Source organism: Oryza brachyantha, chromosome 8, assembly GCF_000231095.2.
Source record: "Oryza brachyantha chromosome 8, ObraRS2, whole genome shotgun sequence".
Lineage (NCBI taxonomy): Eukaryota > Viridiplantae > Streptophyta > Magnoliopsida > Poales > Poaceae > Oryza > Oryza brachyantha.
The window spans coordinates 16,581,220-16,602,315 of NC_023170.2; the positions used below are offsets into that span (position 1 = coordinate 16,581,220).

General features: G+C 42.2%; 4 protein-coding genes across 4 annotated transcripts; 1 reads left to right on the forward strand and 3 right to left on the reverse strand.

Moving 5' to 3' along the window:
* LOC102707333 (ubiquitin carboxyl-terminal hydrolase 2-like) lies at window positions 1-4,112 on the reverse strand. The gene is made up of 3 exons (XM_015840322.1): window positions 2,754-4,112; window positions 1,535-2,198; window positions 1-701 (listed from the first exon to the last, which is right to left on the reverse strand). The coding sequence occupies exons 1-3, from the start codon at window positions 4,009-4,011 to the stop codon at window positions 470-472; spliced, it is 2,154 nt and encodes a 717-aa protein (XP_015695808.1). The 5' UTR covers window positions 4,012-4,112; the 3' UTR covers window positions 1-469.
* Window positions 4,113-6,503: 2,391 nt separating this feature from the next.
* Window positions 6,504-7,987, forward strand: LOC102715413. Its single transcript, XM_040527099.1, has 2 exons — window positions 6,504-6,677; window positions 7,011-7,987. The coding sequence occupies exon 2, from the start codon at window positions 7,157-7,159 to the stop codon at window positions 7,784-7,786; it is 630 nt and encodes a 209-aa protein (XP_040383033.1). The 5' UTR covers window positions 6,504-6,677; window positions 7,011-7,156; the 3' UTR covers window positions 7,787-7,987.
* Window positions 7,988-8,643: 656 nt separating this feature from the next.
* LOC102707609 (GDT1-like protein 4) lies at window positions 8,644-11,918 on the reverse strand. Its single transcript, XM_040527026.1, has 9 exons — window positions 11,775-11,918; window positions 11,622-11,678; window positions 11,392-11,511; window positions 11,188-11,286; window positions 11,022-11,094; window positions 10,038-10,123; window positions 9,387-9,470; window positions 9,153-9,212; window positions 8,644-9,026 (listed from the first exon to the last, which is right to left on the reverse strand). The coding sequence occupies exons 1-9, from the start codon at window positions 11,874-11,876 to the stop codon at window positions 8,838-8,840; spliced, it is 870 nt and encodes a 289-aa protein (XP_040382960.1). The 5' UTR covers window positions 11,877-11,918; the 3' UTR covers window positions 8,644-8,837.
* A 6,597-nt stretch (window positions 11,919-18,515) lies between these two features.
* Window positions 18,516-20,311, reverse strand: LOC102707893. Its single transcript, XM_006660252.3, has one exon. It carries the CDS (start codon window positions 20,231-20,233, stop codon window positions 19,025-19,027), a length of 1,209 nt encoding a protein of 402 aa, XP_006660315.1. The 5' UTR covers window positions 20,234-20,311; the 3' UTR covers window positions 18,516-19,024.
* Window positions 20,312-21,096: the final 785 nt, after the last annotated feature.

Below are 21,096 nucleotides of genomic sequence, written 5' to 3' on the forward strand. Positions count from 1 at the left end.
CAATGGAAGAAAGAAAGAAAGAATATGCTCTTGTTACTGCTGATTCAAGGTTAATCTTAATCACCTTGCATACTATGTACCTTGCCATCACAAAAATATTGGCAAAGCTCAACATATCAAATGAAATGTTACAAATTTCGCCAATGATGTAAAGCAATTACAGATAACAGTACAATCCGACAAAATTGTGCCAACTCATAATGCATTCCTCTTGGACAAAAAGGAAAAACAACGAGAGAAAAAGGTAAGAATGTGTATAACCAGACCAGCTACTCAAGAACAACCGAAATCTGGTACACACATGTTGCGGCCAAATTGATGTCTTGCAAGGACTCGGCCTAAGCAACAAACTATCTTGATTTTGATCCAACGTCAGTATGTAGAAAACAGAATTGGATAATTGGCCATCCAAGAACCCTCTGATTGCTATTCTGATTAGCAGCTGATGGATTATAGAATTCCACAAACCTTAGCCTTCAATCCTCTCATAGAATAGAAGGTAAGCCTCACACTTGAGAACTTCTTCTAAAGAGATTTTTCTGATTTTGGTATCACTTGCACGAAACCATAGGGAAGAGCCATTGCTCTGCTGCGGACGACCTTTTCTCACATAAGCAACAAAGTGCCCTGCATCTTTGCCAAGGCCCTGGTGCTCAATAATACCAACTAGACGATAGCTGGAATTATATTTGTCCTCAGAGCTGAAATCAGAGGGAAAAATAATCAAAGCAGACGTAAGACTTTAACTCATATAGCCCGTTGTACACAGCAGCACTTCTTTCTTGGCTAAATATCCTTGTAAATGGGTATTGTTAATGAGAAATCATAGTGGATGGAATTTTAAGGAGATTGTGACTTCAAAGAAAAAGTATAAAAAGAATAGGGAAGGATATTCTGCCACAGTGAATTTACTTTGGCCAGTATGATGGATATTATCAACAAACCTAGAGTTACTCTGAGGATGGATAATCTGACTCTAAAGGGTAGGAAACAACAAGAGAGTATAGTACAACTAAACCGAGTCCCTAAAATCACACGAATTCAAATTATCCTAAAATCCAAATCATGCCTAATTCCACAAATACAGTTGAAACATTCACACTAACCTTATTTCCATTTCACAAAAGAACAGCATAACCATAAGAAATTACTAGCAAGGGGACATCAACAAGCAAACCTTGTCTTAGTTATTAATTAATGAGTAATTTGTAACCTTGTCTTAGTTATTAATTACACGAGGCATGACATATTTAGTCATTGACACGGACAGTACAATAATCCAGAATTCCACATACCCATAGCAAGAAACAATGAAAAATGGAGATACAAATTACTCATTGACAAGCAATACTTATGTCACCTGAAAGCAACCTATTGTGGGAGAGATGCATTCCTAAAGCAAAAGGAACGAAGTAGGAAAAATAATATTTATTAGCTTACTGAAAATAAGAAAGCAACCTATCATTAGAAGTTGCTGTATAGAAATGCTAACAGTTACATGTTTTAGAAAAGAAACAAAAGCAGTAGTAAGTACCTGGGGTCCATGAACAGTCCCACATCAAGGACTTTTTGAAAGCTCACATGTCCTATTACCTTATGAGGTCCCAAATTTCTCTTCAGATGAATGACTAATACAGGTGGCAGCTTGCTTAGACGTGTTTGAACTGTACCTTTTTTCCTATCCATCTGTTCATTTTGCTTTTCTTCCACTTGGCATTCACTAGAACCTATAATGTTGCCTGGTTTCTGAGCAACCTTGGAGCAGTTCTCACAGGTCCATTCCATCATCGCTGCTTCAAAATGCAATTCCAAGCACTCCTCAATTGACGCAACAGAGTTGATACCTTGTACCTTGTCATATAAAATATGACTACTATGTACTTTCCCCTTGTCTTTTGAAGTAATTTTTACTGAGCAAGTGGTTATTTTGGCTTCTGTACTAACTTCTGGCTGAACAGTACTGTCATTTTTCTCTACATCACTGCCTGATGCTATCAGTGGATTCTCTTCCCTTAGTGGAGAAACAAATGGAGGTGAAGCAAGGTCTTCCGGAATGCAGGAATCTTCTGTTGCCGCATCATACAACACTTTTTGAGAAAGGACATCAACAGCCTTTCCTTGGACCTTATCCTTATGTGTCTGGAAATGACCATGAATTGCATCATTGCTTTGTAATATCTGCTCCACTTTAGTAGAATCTGCAGAATAAAGGATTATAAGTATTTAGTTTTGTCCTCATCAGAAACTTCATGAACCAGCAACCTTCATTCTCTACATTTGATTATTTGAAGCTTCTTTTTTTTCAAGGATCTCCGCAAGACTTATGTTAACCAACAATTTGGAGCAATATTTATTATATGAAGAGTTGAAGACAAGGACGATTCAACACCCTTAGCTATCTTTTCAGTGCCAATAATAACTGTTACATTGTAACAAAAGGGCATGTCATGTTAAATCTGCTCAAACATTCTGCTTGTCTAATGTAGACATCCTGAATGTTCTGACATTTCTGCAGTCCGTGTATAATCAAGTCCTTGAACATGTTTTCCATTTATCTAGTACAAGGGAGCCATTCTGCAAAATTCCCTTTTTCTTGTCTGGAGCAAAAATTAACAAATAAAAAAGGCACTGTCACAGTTTGGTGTGTTGAATCATAGTTCTATGTTCTGATTTCTGAGACAGCATGCACATTTGCAGGCCTGTTCAACATAACCTTCTGTTCCTTTAATTAGGAACATGAGCTCATAACTTACCAACTTTCAAAGGCTCTGATCTTTTCACCAAGAAGACATCTTCCAATTCTAAAGCAACACTCTGAGAATCACCATCTTCAGCAATTCTATGAATCTTTTCTGTATTCCTCTTCCGTTGAGATCTGAGACCTTTAGTGCTCCATGGTGGTTCAACCCTTTTGGCTAAAGCCTTCTCAGGTAGTGGCACTGAGAGATCATAGAATGCATCATGGGAAACTGAATGAAACGAGCAACACTTGCAAAATTTGGTAACAGACAGTTGACCACCAAAAATGGAATGAAAAACTGTAGGAGCCACTGCACTAGGATCACCATCTTGCATGTTAGACGGCGTCATTATACTCTCCTCCATATCCAAACCATTGCGCAGACAGCAAAGCATTTCATGGCTGTCTTGCATACAAGTGCCTCGAAACTGTGGGTGCAATATTTGTACACATTTCAAGAGATTCTTTGGATCCAGAAGGTCTCCTCCATTGTTCACGCTGCCTGTATCCTTAAAGAGATCTCTCAGTACTAGACCAAGGGTCCCTGTTGGAGGAGCATCCAGTCCTAACATCCTTGCCCGCAGCCTTCCAAGCACAAGGAGGCACTGCAACAATGCATTCAAATAACAAGTGTTTCCAAGATTCGGTATCCCTTTGATAGCATGGGCATGCCCAATAACTGACCCAGACGCATGATCAGCTGTCGCATTGTCAGCCAGTTTCTCCTTCTTATCCACCCCAACACTGAGGAAAACGATGCCTTTACACACAAAGCAGGACACCACATGCGGGTTTTGGTATATCAAATAATTCCAATGCTTGGTGTTCTTGGCATGCATACCGGCGTGCTCAGCGCAGAAAGCCTTTTCACATCCCAGGCACACCAAGATCAAGCTCCCCTCAAAGGTATCACACGCAGAATCACTACACATAGGGGCAATATCGCGTGACAAGATCCTTTTAGTGACCCGAACAATATCACCCCTCTTATACGCGTGTTTGCACTGCTGGGGAGTAGCATCATTGGTTAACACCGCCATATCGCCGCCTCCAGAATCAGCCTCTTTCGCTGCAGACGCATGACCTCCTGCCTCATTGTCGATCGCCATTCCCTTCTCATCCTTCTTAATGGTACCGATGGAGGAGTCATCCTTAACAGTCGCCATTGCCCCCAAAGGCTTCTCACTTCTGATGAAATAGGAGTCTTCACACGCAAAGCAATGCGCCACATTTGGTCTCTTGTACATCAAAGCAACCCAATGCTGGTTCATCCGGGCGTGCCATATCGCGTGCCCGGTGCAGAAACTCGATTCGCAGCCCAAGCAAACCAAGATATTCCTCCCCTCAGTGGCGCCACACTTGTAGGCATTACACATCGGGCCATCAACGGAGGTCTTTATCAGTTCTATGCCCACATCGATGACAGCCTGCTCACACAAGACGTGCTGGCACCACCGGATACTGCCACCGTCTCCGGTTAACGCCGCTGCTTGCGCCCACAGATTGCTCGTATCTAGCGCTGCCGCCGCGGCGGCGGCGGCTCCAGAACCGGCCTCCGTCGCTGCAGCTGACCACCTCGGGTGTGGGGATCTCCCCTTGGCCTTGGCAATATCCCGCACCCTCGCCGTCGCCCTCGTCCTCCTCTCGTTGTCCATCGCGCCTGGAATTGCAAGAACCGCAAGACAAACTAGCTCGCGTAAATCCATAAAACCTCCAAGAACGAGTAGACAAAACTCACGAACGTGAAGCAAGAAGCCAAGAAAGCAAAGGAGAGGGGGGAGAACTACAAGATCAAAGCTCTGCAAGAACACCCAGCATTGCAAGAATTGCGCGAGGGGCTCCACGGATTAGGAACGGGCCAAGAAACGGAACATTCCGGCGATGACCTAGAACGGGCGCCGCGGCGGATTCATTCCGGAGGCCAAGAAACCCACCACCGAGCGCGCGCGCGATCAAACCCCTCGTCGGCGTCGAACAGCAGGAGAAAGTGCGGGGGTGGAAGACTTACCAGAGAACGCGAGGAGCCGGTGGGGATCGTCGACGAGGGGTGCGAGGCCAGTGGAGCGCTCGTGGCGGGGAGGCCGAGAGGTTGGAAGTGCGGCGCGGCGGCGAGCCGGCGACGAGGCCGATTTCTGTTGATCACCTCGGGATGCGTGACCGCCTGAGTAAAAGAATTCCTTAATTTAATAGTGGGCTACTAATGGGCCTGCTTTAATCGTGGGCTACCACTGGGCCTGAGTAGAAAACTTCCTTGATTTTGGCTTATTTTGGGGCCAAAATTTGAATTATCAATCTCAACTTTAGAGTTTTTTGAGTTTTTTTTTAATTTTTCAGTCTTTACTTTTTATTCATAAATTATTTCTTTACAAACACGTCATTTGACTTTTTCCAAAAAAACCAAAAAAAAAACCACATCGATGTTTTACATCAAAACAACCCAATGTTGGCTGACCAAGGCATGCCGTTTCGCGTGTGTACAAAAGTAGATATGCAATCCAAGCAAACCACGTGCACGTTTGAGGGAGCTTAAGAATTAGGATACTAGGAAATACTCCCTTCCTTCCAAATTTTTGGAATCATCATATAAGAGAAAAAAAGAGAAATGTCAAATTGATCATCAGGGCACGTACAAAGATACCTATTAGCTGATTGTTTCAATCGCCACGTAAGCAAATTTGGTGACGTGGAGAAAAAAGAGGAAAGGAGAGAGAAAAATTGTTGTCATGCATGGCAACGGTTTAGAGTCGACTCTTAGCATTTATTAAAGGAAACTTTCTTGCATGAGAATATATAAAAAGAAAACTAGCTTAATAAAAAATATTTTATTGCATTAATGAAGAGACCACACATGACTCTACATTTGTACGTATCATTTTAAAATAGATTCTTTTGCTGACGTGGCTTGAGTAGAGCTCATAATGGGCTCTGCCGTTGAACATGTCCTCATATAAAAGAAGAGAGTCTACTATGCATTAATTGTAGTGTGAAAACCATTTGGTTCACATGCACATTAAATATTTACATGCAACTATCTAATCAGTTTTGGTGTGATTTGTAAATTCCAATTTTGCATGTATGCATGTCGCTTGGAATGTGCGACTATAGCTTTTTCAATACTAATTAAATAGATTATTGGTCTTTGTATCCAAGCCTTATATGATGATCAATTTGGTATGGAGAGAGTAGCCAATAGGTAGTTAAAATTTCTCAAAATCTGAAAATGTTGTGTTTTCAGGCTTCTGGCTAATAATTTTCCTCTGAATTCTATAACTTTAAATTTTCATAAATTACGTTTAAAAGAGTCTCTGACTTCTTAAAAAGACTTTGAGAAACTGCAATTGTCTTATGCTCCTGAAACATGTCCCAAGATCTCTCAGAGGGAGGAATGGGACGAAGCCTCCGTTCGTGGCGACGGTCTTTTCCGTCTTGGGCTTTCGTGTTAATCTTAAAGTTTGAGGGTCTTTTGAAGGAATTTTGTAGAAAAATTAGAGGGATTGAACTGTTTTCTCTAAAAATTCTGTAAAATTCCCGTGTTCCGAAGAGCCCTGAAATGGAAGATAATATCAATATGTTTTTTATATATTTTTATTTTTATGTATAACTGAAAATGAACACCTGACTAGAACATATAATGCTTGCATCGGGTTGTCCAAACGATACGTGAAAAAGGATAAATATAACAAATAATGCCAGAACTGGCCAGCCTAGATTAGCCACGCCCAAAATGTGTTTGTTCGTCAATCACAATTCACACTATGCTGCCAACATTTTTTACATGGCTTGTATAAAAAAAAAAAAGAAGAAGTTCCTCTCTCTCTCTCTCTCTCTCTCTCTTCGTCCACATAGAGCAACAGCATCAACCAATCTCCTTTTCTCCCCTGATCTCTCTCTTGTTCTTGAGCAGAGAGCTACCAATTGGTGCATTCCATTTTCACAGGTGTGCACCACAATGTTCTTCGGCTCTTGCATCCATCATATAAAATTCGAGCTGTTTCAAATCTGCATTTTTTCTTGAATGGAGTTTCAAATCTGCATTTCAATCCTGGGAATGCATGCTGTTTCTGATCATTGTTGTTAGCTTTAATTCTTGAAACCAGTACCGATCGAGCGATTATCATGCGCTCGGATGTTAAAATTTAACAGGATTTGTTCTTTGCTATATCATTTCCTTGGATTTAATTGCAATCGGTTCATTCCGAATTAGCTACGAACATGTACAAATTCTTGATACATTTGATCAAAATATCTCATATCTCTCATCGGCGTACAGATTTTGTCGTCAGTTTTCTATTTTTGACGCACCATCTCGACAACCACACGATAAGTTAGAGGCTTAGGAAGAAGAAGAGGCGAGTTAATTATTTTTTTTAGAAGCAAAGAGAGAGAGAGAGAGAGAGAGAGAGAGAGAAATCAAATATGGAGGAGAAGAAGAAGGACCTGCTGCGGCGGCTGACGATCATCTCGATCCCGTTCGTGTTCGTCGCCATCCCGTCGATCGTGATCATCGTGGGGATGCTGTCGCCGCACGCGGCGGAGCCCCGGGGCGGCGCCGCGCCGTCGCCGGCGCAGAACCACTCGGTGTCGATGCTGAGCACGATGACCGGCGGGCAGATGATCCTGAGCTGCCGCGCCGCCTACGCCGGCAACTGGGAGTACTTCCACTACTTCATCCTCGACCCCTACAAGCCGCAGCGCGCCTTCTTCCAGCCCCCGCCGCCGCCGGCCGGCGAGCCCTACGCCATCCTGTGCAAGTGGGGGTACATGGGCAACTTCCTCCAGGACGTGGTGGTGTTCAACAGCAGCGCCGGCTACGCGCCCCGGTGCCGCGTCGACGAGGGCGGGTGCCACTACCTGTTCCAGGACGGCCACATGTTCCTCGTCACGGGGCGGCGCCGGCGCAGGGAGAAGACGCTCGTCGGCGACGTGCTGCTCCGGGAGTGCGCCCACGCGCTCGGCGTCTTCCCCACCGTGTGCCGGTACAAGCCCCACGACAACGCCTACGTCGGCATGATCATCGGGCGCTGGCGATGGTGGTTCAACTACTAATTAATTGCCTATTATTAATTATTAATTAGATGATTCATTAGTTATACATACTGGATTAACTACTGTTTTTTACTAGCCATTAGCCCAATTAATTGACTTTTATCACTTCTTAATCTCCTGGTATCTGGCACTGCGACTTTGTACTAACAAGGTGTACATACTCACACTACCTCTGCATATATTGGTTCTGCTTGAGATATTTTTGGCGGTACGTTTTCTCATGCTTTTAAATGGTGCATTTTATAGCACATATTTTTATATAAAAAGTTTAACATATAAACTTTCTAAAATAATATTTTTACATTTTATTAGTTAATTCAATTGTTTATAGCCTCAATGGATATAAGAAAATCATATAATACTTCACCATTCCAATCAATACTTTTACAACAATATTTTTACATTCTATTAGTTAGTTCAACCGTTTATACCCTCGGTGGATATAAGAAAATCATATAATACTTCGTCTTTCCAATCAAAGCTATTTCAAACAGACCCATTGTATTAGATGGTTTGGCATGGGCCAAATCAAGGCCCATCTAGCTTGCATGCTCACTTACATGTGGGCTCGCATGTCAGGCTCGCCGTATTTGCAGCAAGGAGCTTGAAATGGGAGAAGTGAGCCCAAATAAGAAATCAGAGATAACTTGTTGAAACTTTGACAACCAGTAGTATACATTTTTTTTAACATTCGGTACTCGATGCGATTTTTTAATTTAACACCATTGACATCTTATTAAAAAAATGCAAATATGCAAAATTATATGCTTAAAGTACATTTAATGATAAAACAAATCACAACAAAATTAATTAATAATTATATGTTTGAATAAGATTAATGATCAGACAGATCCAAAAGTTAATGGTGTTAAATTTAAAAAATCGGATATAGTAGTATACATTAGTATATTGACCATATTGCTAATCACTTATCCGTGTATACTTTTACAACAAAAAATCGCATGCTAATTATCATCGTATCATCGCTGAAATGACGAGGAGAGAATTAAGCTAGCTGCAGGAGCAGGAGAGATGTCAATTAGGGTGTTAATCACAAGGGTGGGTAGAAGTATGATGACAAAGAGAAGCCAAGGAAGAGGAGGCCTCCAATGGTGGCCACCGTGCCCTGAGATATCTTGGACGCCAGCATGCTGCCACCCACCACAGCGAATGATGTGCAGATGGTGTGTCCCAAGGTAGCTCCCACGGCAACCCCTACCGCATTTTTGTGCGTAGCCAACTGCATTGAGAAGAATGCAGGTAAGTTTTTTTTTCAAAAAGGAAGGCCCAAAAAGAATGCAACTAGTTATGGGTTGTGAACAGATAAATGTATTGGAAATCACTCGAGAAAGGAAGTAAGCGATACCGCAATCGTGGCGATCTGACTTCGGTCGCCCCACTCCGCCAGGAAGGTCAACACAAATGACTGCATTGGAAAGTCATGCGGAAAGCCATTCAACATTGGATGAGGTATATTTCACCAAGCATCGTCGGTTAAAAAATGAGTGTATTGATAATTCTGTATCCATCTGAAATCAGATGGTAGTTAATGTATTGCCAAGAAACACCAAACTGTATAATGCGAAGAGGGGAAATGTACCTCCAAGAAAATAGGAGTACAGAACCTCGAGAAGATGCGTCTAAATGTTGATTTCCCTTGTCCTGCTTCCAACTTTTCCTCTACCTGTGTATGTCAAAGGGATTCAACATGTATAACATGATTCAAGTAGCATGCCAAACAATATGACAATATCAAAGGTCAGAGCCAATAGCCCATAACACAATCACAATGCATAATATAAACAACCAGATGATGGTAAAACACCCAGTAACACAAAAGAAGGCTGTATCTTCCCAAATAACTACATATAATGCAGCACTTTAGTTCAATTTTTCAAGAACAATAGGACACATAAAAGCTGAAATTGGTATAACAGAGTTCTCTAAAGTTAGAAAGTGAATTATACTGGATATAACAAAGAGGTATGCTACTAGTTAAGAGCACGATTCTTTCAATCTTAAGAATTTTGGCTGGCTACTTGGCTGGCCTGGCAAAAAATGATAACAGCACGAGAAGAACACAGTACACTGCATTCTAATGCTTTCAGTAAATGTATAGCTACTGAATATGTATAATGAGAAAAGCAATGAAACAAAACCACTATAATCTGTGCGTTGCATGGTAAGCAAACAAAATTGAACTAATGCAAAGGTGTAGAGACAAAGTGTAGACATAAGAAAATGCACATACTTCTTCAATTTCCTTCTTCTGTGATGCCTTAGAATCTGACCTCCAAGCAATGTACAGCAACCGTAGCCCAAAGAATGCATAAAGGACTGTAGAACAAAAGACCAAAAGAGGATATAAATATCAGGTCAGCTGATAAATTGTTAGAATTAACTGCTTGGTATGTCCTGTTGCTAAAATAAATATGATGATACTGATAGTCAACAGACTATCTTAAAAATCTTGAGATTAAAGTATTTATTTAAAAGCCAACACAGGGTACATGACCACAGTGATGGAACTCATGGGCACTAGACTGAGACCTAGGTGACTTTCTTTCTTTCAACCAATATTTATTTTCAAGACTTGTTTTCTGTTGAAAATAAGTATAAAGTGCATGAGGGGGCGATCTTGCAAATGGATGTACATATGTACTTCAGTATATAATAGAGGAAGAAACTAGGAGTTGTTTTCTTACTTATCTTTTATCTCCTGATTCTGATGCTCCTTGGTTCTGGGAGAACTAACTCAGAGTGTTGAGAGGTGTATATCTTTAATTACTGAACCATGATAGTTGAAACAAATTCTACCCGTTTCAATATCTAAGGAGAAAGAGAAATTGTTCTTAAAAACATTGTAGCCAATGTAGGTGCATGCATCAAACCTCTGAACTTTTGTACGATCAAGCGTGAAATTGGAATATCGGTTCCGACAATAATGCAGTGAGAGCTATAAACTGATTGTCTGGTGCACGGTTGTACCGTACAACCACTTGCAAGGATAAATGTGATATAGTCTGGCTGTTAGCATGTCTTTAGATGCTTTTGGAGTGTACTAGCTTTTGGAGCAACTGACCATGCTACTTCATTTTTATTTTGAAATTTTGATGCTTTGATCATTCTTTCTCCGGCCTCTGGGATGTTGATGCATAATCTAATCATAATCTAACACATCACCGCACGCTAGCTCAGTCATAGCACGATGATGAAGCAATCAGATTAGCCATACCAGTTGCCGCACTGTTAGTGTGCTTCCTCGATATCAAATTTGGAACAATCCTTCCAAGCCCGGTCGACAATATCTACAACAGTACAGCCAAATCAGGATTAGCTACACTAAACTGCGGTCCAATCTTGCCAAAGAAACAGCTACTGCAAACTGCAGTTTCACCTACTGTCATAACGACCAGCGCCGACAACGCGCCTGAGAGCACGGTGGATTTAGGGTGCCGCATCGCCATCAGCGCCGCGATGATGAAGGTCTCATCTCCAATCTTCACCCAGCAATGCATAAACAGGAAGTACTTGGTAGTTAGACAAGAAAAGGGAAAACAAATTCAGAGCCGCTGTAGTATTTTCCATGCCGAAATGTCGCCTACCTCGCTGACGATAATCATGGAGAGGCTAGCGAAGAAGGCGTCGAAGAGCCCCAGCCCGGCCTTCTCCATCTCCGTCTCCGTGGCGCCCCCGCCGCTCGCCCCGGCCGTGCGGAGGAACATCTGCGAATCAGCACAGACGGGGAGGAGTGCCTCGATGAGATACCAACCCAGCTCCCAAAACTCAATCCAATCCGGGCACTGGAAGAGGCGACACACACGCGAGTCCTCACCTTGGTGCGGCGATCCAAACGGGCGGTGGCGTTGTCGCCGGCGGCGCCATCGGGGTCCTGCGGAGAAAGGAGCCAACCGCGCAGGAGTCAGAGCGCGGACTCGCCGGGAAACAAACACGGAAGCGTGAAGAGAATCGAGGGAGCAACGCTGACCTGGTCTCCGGCAGCCACCGCGGCGGCGACGAGGGGCGCGGAGAGGGAGAGGACAGCGACGCCGAGGACGACGGCGAGGAGGAGGAGGACGCGTTTAGGCATTGAGAACGACGACGGTCTGGGCGGAGGAGGCGAGGCGAGGCGAGACGGCGGCGACGGCGAGGGCGGGGATCTCGAGCCCGCGCGCGGCGTGCGGGTGGCGCCGGCCGGAGAGAGTTAAAAAGAGGAGGGCGGCCGAGTGGACAGGCCACTGACCCACCGCCCACCATCCGGCTCTCTCCTCGCTGACTTGTGGGCCCGAGAAAAGTGGGTCCCACGTGTCAGCGACCCATTCCTTCCCACGCCTCGTGCGCGCGACGCGCCGGGCCGCTGTTACACGAGGAATTCTCGCGGTTCTTATTGAATTTTAAAAATTACGCCAGTTTGAAGTGAATTTCCGTGATAATATGCAGAATTTAAACCCTTTTTCGACATTTCTGTGCAAAATTTGAACTCTCACGTCCCACCGACCACCGTTGAGTTTGAATGGAACTATGGAAGTGACAAAAAATCCTCCCTCGTTTTCTTTCGCTGTCGCAGCTCGCGCACTCTGCAACTCGCTGCATGTGAGTTGGGTTAAGCCCAACTTTGCCGAATTTCCAAACTCCAGCCATTATTTTTATTTGCAACTTTCCCATGCCATTAGGTTGGATCTCACGTAATTCTCTAATTGACGACATTGACGCGTTGCACATGCGATGATTTGGTGTTTCCTTGAACGTGGGTACACCGTCAACTAGAATCTGGTTTCGAGGACTTGCTTCTTCAACATGCACGCAAAGAGCATGCAAATACATTTCCAAGGCAAAGGAATCCCAAATTACCTGAACAAATCAATCAATTTGCTGTCCGTATGTGTCATCTATCCAGTGAACTAGTGAAGTTATTAAACTGGGTAATACAAATGTAGGGATTTTCCATGAATTTATACGAAATAGAATAGTTAACAGATGTAGGGATTTTACAGGAATTTATACGAAATGGAATAGTAAACTTTCTGTAGGATCAGCTAACATTTGGTCATTCTTATATGAAGCCTAAATAAGTCGCTGATAAACAGATTTGACTCATATATACAACTTGAAACCTGACATGGTGCAAGAGGCTCACCTGACTTTTCTGCACCATCTCATCGTCGATGAATTTAGCAATGCACTTGATGGCTTTGAGTAAAATGAAGAATTTGACCGTCAATGAACTGCATACTGTTAAGATAAACAGTTTGCATGGTGATGATCCACTTTTATGTAATCATGTAGTACCAATAATGCATAACTCGTTTCCAGAATACATTGAAACGAATGTCGAACTTCCGAAAGAAGTTTGTGGATTTGACGAACCATTCAGTACTAGACTAGAAATATATCATGAGCTTATGAGTACCATCCTTTTTCTTTTGAGAAGAATGAGATAGATAGGTTTGGCATTCGTAAGAGGTAGCTGGCAAAGCAAAACAAAAACAAGAGGACAAAAATATCATACCAACAAGGCATCATTTCCAGTGAACAATAAAAACTTAGAAAGCAATACCTTCAGGGAAATTAGGAAAGTGCAATGATTGAAATATGCAGCGGTGAATAGCTGATCCAATAACTAGGAAGCCTGACAGGACAGTATTCGTGGCAAAATCAGTCTCAGAGGCTCAGAGCCAAACCTCCTGACTAAATGGTAACCTTTGACACACAGCCAAAACAAAGTTGAGCCGTTGGTGTACGAATATGAGAACAAGAATGCCAGTTTTTTTTTCTATTACAAAAGACACGCCACACACACAACCATGAATTAATGTGACATGAGGTTTAGTTGTGACAGCCCATCAATATATATGGAGAGAACACCATGGTGCAAACAAGGGCTGTTGGCACACCAACTTCAGTATGCCCACTTAACAAAGTTTCAGAGGTAAGCTTGTAGCAGACAGCAATATAAAGGCCCATACCAAGCAACCATGACAAGTTGACAACAGTCTTAAGCAGATTTTTCAGAAAACGAGCAGTAATTCATCCAAAATTTCTGAGTACCAAAAATGACTAAATATATTCATCATCATGAAAGATTCTCTAGGAAGTCATAAGAACTGAAGTTTACGAAGCACCTAAGAGATGTAGTTTGGGCAAACGAGCAAAAAAGGAGAACATTGATCACACTACAATAAGAACATTACATGAGTCTTCTAAGGCCACCGGTCATCCAGATCAGGCTTCTTGACAAAGATTGAGTTGTATTGTGGTCGTGACATCTGCAGGTAAAGTCATTCAATAATTAAAGAAGGACATATACTCCAGTCCAAACCAGATATAACAGACTATATAAGCCAAAGTACACTAGCATCCCAAAGTTTAACCAAATAGCAAATAAACCTGATTTGCTAACTCACCCAAGGTTTAACCAAATAACAAATAGACCTGATTTGCTACTCAGGCATATCAAGGCGACAGCTAGTACTCAAAAGGCCAAAAGCCAAAACAACATCGATGCAAATGAAAGGATTATCTATATGATTGTTCGGTTGAATTAGAGAATAGTTCAAACAAAAGTTATATCTGGCACCAACAACCAAAATGTGCCATTCTACTTGTCATGCAGCAGCACATCAATATTATGTGCGGAACTATAGTGTTTGGATATAGTAAAACACCAATTTTCCCATGTTTTCAGTTGAATTACTTACAGACAATAAGAGATTAAGAATTTAATCAAACCAATGATAAAACAGGATAAGCGCTCTTCAAGGAAGGACACGCGGTACCAAACTGATCGAATCCATGCCAATCGGTCATAAACAAACTGCGCGGACCTCTATGTCCAAACATGGCCTAGAGCTAGAGGTGAAATTCGCAAGCGAGAAAGAGACGAGGAGCGAGCGCTTACGAGATCCTTGAAGAGGACGAAGGCGATGAGGAAGAAGAGGACGAAGAGGATCTCGAACTCGGCGAGGCGGACGAAGCGGAACACCTTCTCCACCGCCCTCGTCAGCATCCCGGGCTCCCCACGCCCTCCTCCCCTCCCACGCTGCTGCCGCATCCTTCCCTCCCTCCCGGTCGCGCCGGCGCCGCCGTCAACTCCTCCTCGACACCTCGCTACCTCCACACATTCCAGTTCCCGAATACTCAGAGCCCTAGAGATCAGATAACCCTTAGAGAGAGAGAGAGAGAGAGAGAGAGGAGAGAATAGATACCGGATCTCCGGCTGCGCGGGCGGCTGCGTGGAGGTCTGCGGCGACGGCGACACCTCGATCGGTCGGCGCCGAAGCGGCGGAGGCGGAGGTCGCGGCGAGGGCCGAGGGAGGAGAGAGAGGTCAGATGACTGGGAATGAACGGAGCGGGTGCGGGTCTGGACCCTGGAACATGGATTCGGGTTTTGGGTTCTTCACCACTATGCTAGCACGGGTAGCTAATGGTTTCCGTTACCGTGGTAACGTCACGTTTACCTTACCGCGGTAGCCGATGTCTCTGCGGAGGACGGTATTGGCTATATACGCTAGCATTTTTTTTAATTTGGATCAAATTCAAATATTTTAAAAATATTTGTGAAAAAGTCAAAAAATTCTGGGGAGTGGATATGTATTTGTAAAGTTGTTTGGTGTCAAATTTTCTAAAAGTAACAATTTTACGATCAAATCATGAACCAAAACCGACTAATTGGGAGAAAATGAATAAAGGTAGGTTTAAGCAGACTGTATCATAATTTTTTTTATAATGCTTACTCTATTTAGGTGTCAATTTTTCTAAAAATAACAATTCTACTATCAATTATGAACAAAACCGACTAATTAGGAGAAAATAAATAAAGGTAGGTTTAAGCGGACTGTATCATAATTTTTTTTATAATGCTTACTCTATTTTTTTATACTTTTTAAACATTTTAGGAGACCATCGGCGTACGCGACGTGTTCTCATGGATATTTGTAACCTCCATATATATCATTATTTATGTCATAAATAATATTTGGTTGTATCATTTACGATTCTCTTATGTACACTATTAACCTTCTATCAATTGACATCGTATTATGATACATGCGTGAATTTTAAATTTTCAAATATGTTGTATATTTATTGGTTAATTGAGATTTTTTATATTTATTTGAATATTAATTAGGAAAGATCATGCCAAAATTTTCTATTTACCAACTACTACTTCCGTTTTATAATATAAGATGTTTGACTTTTTTACAACGTTTGACTATTTGTCTTATTCAAAAATTTAGTACAAATATAAAAAATAACAAGTCGTGCTTAAAGTTCTTTTGATAATAAAGTAAGTCACAAGCAAAATAAATAATATTTTCATAATTTTTTGAATAAGACAAATGATCAAACTTTACAAGTAAAAAAGTCAAACATCTTACATTATGAAACGGAAGGAGTAATACATTCTACAAGTACCATATATACTATTGTATTTATTTCCTATTTTCCATAATTTTTGAAGTATAATGTAGTTTTTGAAGTATATAACTGGAAGGGTTACTAGTTACTCATGCTAAATGACAGTACAATTACAGACCATCTTACATACAGAACCTAATTTTCAGTGATAGGCCAATCAAGAATAAGAAACAGTGAAAATGACATTTGAAAATTTTACCAGGACAAGAACATAGTTGCAGAACCTATGAGACATCAATTTGTCTTCATCTTATTCGCGGCCTGTTCAGGAAGCAGGTCTGCAAACCAAAGTCTACATCAGACAAAGAAATAAAATACCAATCGTTGGTCTTGGTCCGAGAGGTTCACAAAAGGTTTTTACCTTCCAAGGGACTGATCCGACGAGTCGCAAAGTCCAGATCAACTTCGTGATCTGTCAGACCAGCATGAGCATTCTGGGGATCAGCGACCTTCTCCACGTATACCTTCAGCAAATCCAACAACACCGGCTGCTCTTCCCAAGCTGCGATCGGCTGCACCGGTTTGGTTGGCAGTTGGCAGAATGGCAGGCATCCAGGTGGTTGGTCATCTGAAGATAGAACCAACCCCCTCTCCATTCCCTCCATGACGTTCGCGTCTTGATCATATTCACATGAGCAGCAGGACAATCGAGTTGCTTTATAATATCCATACGTTGAACTTGCATAGCATTAAGATGGATCAGATGGTTGTTATACTACTAAAATCAAAATTCAAAAAACATTACAAGGAATGACATCAACTGAGCCGGGGTTACAGCAAGAGGTGCTCACGGTTTGTTGACTTGACTATGAGACAGAGAGACAGAGTGCGATAGTATCTAGGTCCAGATATGTTAAGCTAAGACTTATGCAGGCACTTTCACAGCACAAACTGCAGCATGAGCATCTGCAAGTCCATGAACCGTAGTACCTTTGCATGGTCAATGTATCTTGCTAAGAAATCTCTCACCAGAAGAGATATAGGTATAAAAGTCAACACCTATATCCATCAATCCCTTCACAAGTACCTCTACAACATTATGCATGGGCACCAGCCACTTCTCTTGTCTCAACAACAGCATCTTCTCCAGGATGAACAAGAGCAATGGACGCCTACCATGCAAGCCAACTTCAGTAACCAAGAACTCTTTATCTTTCTGTGGAGTTCCTCATCAGAAGAAAAAAAAAACTCTGAAGATTTTGGATTTCTGAATTATCTTATTTTTGTGATAACTGTTTGAGGGTACAAATGAATGAATTAATTACTGCAAATTGAAAATTTGCTCTACAAAGATTAGATGATGAATTTTTATATAGAATGTTTTGCACGAAACACACCATTTAGGCACTTGGGAATTTTACCCGTGAAAAATCCAAAATCTGCTGAGGAAAAGAACAGGGCCAGAATCTGTGGTTGCTTGAGTCCACGACATCACATAATCCCACCCCTGAATATGTTCTACGCTATTTTATAACTTATCATTACTTCACTTCTTTCCTTCATGGTACAGACTCATGAGACCTTTTTCAAGGGCCTGTTTAGGAGAACTTTAGATTCTGAGAAGCAGCTGCTTGGTAACCAGGTTCTGAAAATCTGGAAAAACTCTTAAACCCAACTTCTCTAGCTTCTGAATTCTTAGTTCATTTTCCAAAATCTGTAGTTATTCTTAGAAGTTGTGGACTGTTTATGGCAGCTTCTGACAGAAGCAACTTTAAAAAAAAAAACTGCAGTTGGAAGAAGCTCCCCCAAACAGGCCCCAATCCTACTGGCTGCAGGGGTAATATTTCTTTTAACCTGCCAGTACTGCAGAACCAGTGTGAGACACTTCACTTCGATGCCTCACGCATCACTAAAAAAAGGCACTGCCTATATTGGCTTGCCTTCAGCATAAGGATTAAGGAGCTAGAAGAGGCCATCCTGTTCCATCTTCCACACCTCTTCCTGATCAATTCATTGGTATACTTAAAATTGTTTAGGTGTACTTGTGGTAGGCATACAATGAGCACTTTTAGTTAATGTTAGAGTTCACCAAACCTTAGAAGCATCAATTAACATATTGTAACTTTGAAGTAGATAACTGGAAGGCTTATTAGTGATAAACTGCCAAATAAGTGACAGTACGATTACAGACAATCTGACATACATAAATTACTTTTCAGCAACAACCCAATAAAAAAAATGAACCAAAGAGTGAAAATGGCACTTGAAAAATCACCCTTATCATATTCCCTTTCATTTTGATTGCATGATTTTTTTGCCTATAAATTATTAATCACTAAAGTTTAATCCATGGTATTTCACCATTCAAGAATAGGTTAGAACGAACTTGGACAACAACTGAGGTACTATATCATAGCATGCAGTTTGATGTCATACATTATATTTTCCAATAATCATAGTTAGCAATAAAAACATCAAATGTTGAATATAATTATAACTTAGAAAATGCTGAAGGGAGTGAGGCCACAATCCTGTTTGCTCAAAGTACCTGAACAGGAAAATAGCTGTTGAAGCAAGATCCATGAAATAAGGACAGCAAGATTAAAACAACCCAGTTGCTGCGTAATATCCAGGACCAAAACCTGCCTAGCATTATGCGCGATCAGATAATTGGTAGTTGTACTGTTGAAATCAGAATTCCAAAAGAGACAATACCAGGAATTAACATCAACTAATGAGCCTCGGAGAACAAAGTGTTGCAATAGCCCTAGGCTCGAAAAGTAATTGATCTCCATATGCCCATCAAAACAGGCCAATAGTTAGACTTTGGAAGGCACTTTCAAGTATGAACCTCCAATATCTCTGTCCAAAGATGTAGAGTTAGATCAATGGAGGACTTTTCCCAGAACAAACTGCAGTGTAGGCATCTGCAAGCCCTGGAACATCATTCTCATGGTATTCAATGTACCTTGCTACAAAATCTTTGTCGCTCAAACATACACAACCGTAAAAGTCAACACCTCCTTTTATCAATCCCTTCACCAGAAGGACTTCTACAACATAATGCCTCGGCACCAACCGCTTCTCCAGGCTGTACGTAAGCAACACAGGCCTATGCAAAATGTAGTCAGGTTCCACTCTGACCTTGGTAACCAAGAACTCTATCTTGCTGAGAAGTTTGCTCTCGGATAATTCCAGAATTCGTGGACACTTGCAGACTGCAGAACGGAGCTTGTCCACCGAGCAACCAAGAGCTCCAGTCAAGAACTCCATCCTCGCAGCCACAATGCCTTCATTGCAACGGGCAGCAGTGACCACAATGTGCTTGAATGCCCATGGCCACGAGTAATCCAGCATGCGAAGCTTCTCGGCTCGCTGCACAACAGCCTTCACTCGCTCTGGATTGTACGTGAGGATACGCGCTGCCGTCTTGGACAACTGGACAATTTCACAATCACGTAGCCCGCACTCCCGGAGCAGCGCGATGTTGGGCTTGATAACCTTCTCAATGTTTGAGAAGACGATTGCGTTGTTTCTCTTCAAGATCTTGAGAAGCGTATCGAAGGATCCCACGAAGGGGATCCAGAACTCGAGCCTCGGGGACATGTCGCCTCTCTGGAGGCCCCTTGCGCCGCCGGACAGGAGAATGCGGACGATCTGGGGGTCGGACAAACCGACGCGGTCGCGTAGGGCGGTAATGCGGAGGCCGATGTTGTGCGGCCTGATGCGAAGGATTCGTGGTTCGGCGGCGATGACGACGGCGAGGTCCGCGCGGGAGAGGCCGAGGCCGGAGAGGATAGCGACCACCGCGTCCGGCTTGGAGGGGGACTTGAGGCTGGAGACCTTCTTGGAGGCTTCCAGCGCCTGGGCGCCGGTGAGGCCGCACGTGCCGACGAGGTACTCCTCCACGGAGAAGGGGGTCGCCGTGGCAGACCTGGCGGCGGCGGAGTTGAGGCGGCTGAGGTGCACAGAGGGGGATGCGGCGGCGGTGGAGGGGAGAAGGCGGCGGAGCTGCAGAGGGGAGGAGAAGGTGGAGGCATGGAAGGAGGCGCGGAGCAGGGGAAGGAGGTGGTTCCGGAGGCGGAGCATGGTGGTGGCGCCGGCGAGTTCGAGGCCGCCGCCGGCTAGGCGGAGGATGGTGGGGGTGATTGGTTGGTTTATTGAGTGAAAAGGTCAAACCGGTTGCCAATAAAAAATAATTGGTTAGTAAATTTATATATACATGTTTTTAATAAAGTTAAGACAAAAGAAGTAAATTATGATTAAAAAATCCTAAAATCTATATTAAATTTAATATAAAAATTTAAATTTTTAGGTTATAAGCATAAACATAAACATGATAATGTCGAAAAAAATAGTGCAAGTATTGTATGGTTTCATAGCTACTTTTGTGTTTATACACCACGTGTTGGCTTTCCTAGCTAAACTATCTCTTTTTTTTAATTCGATACATTGGTATTTTTATTACTGTATCGGTTTCATATTTTAATATATAATGTGATTGACTTTTCCGCACGTTTAACCATTTATTTTATAAAAAACTTATATAACAATTATTTATTTTATCGTGACTGAATTTATTACTAAATATTTTATATAATTTTTAAAATAAGATGGAGGATTAAACACGTGATAAAAATCAACGGCACCTTCTATTAAACTATAAACTATTGAAGTTTTGAGTTTCCGTTTGACGCAGAACTGACATCTCTCGTGAAGGTGGAAGCATTTTTCTCGATCAAATCTCCCTGGAGGCTAAAGCTGTCAAAAACATAAACGGTAACATTCCCTGTTCCTAATATACACTGCTAAATACAGGATGGCAATGTAATCATGTTCTAACTTACAGGATGGCAATGTAATCCTGTTCTAACCTCCCCCTCTCTTCCTGATCGATTTATTCATTTGTACCTACATTTGTTTAAATGCAATTGTGGTAGCTATCCAATGAG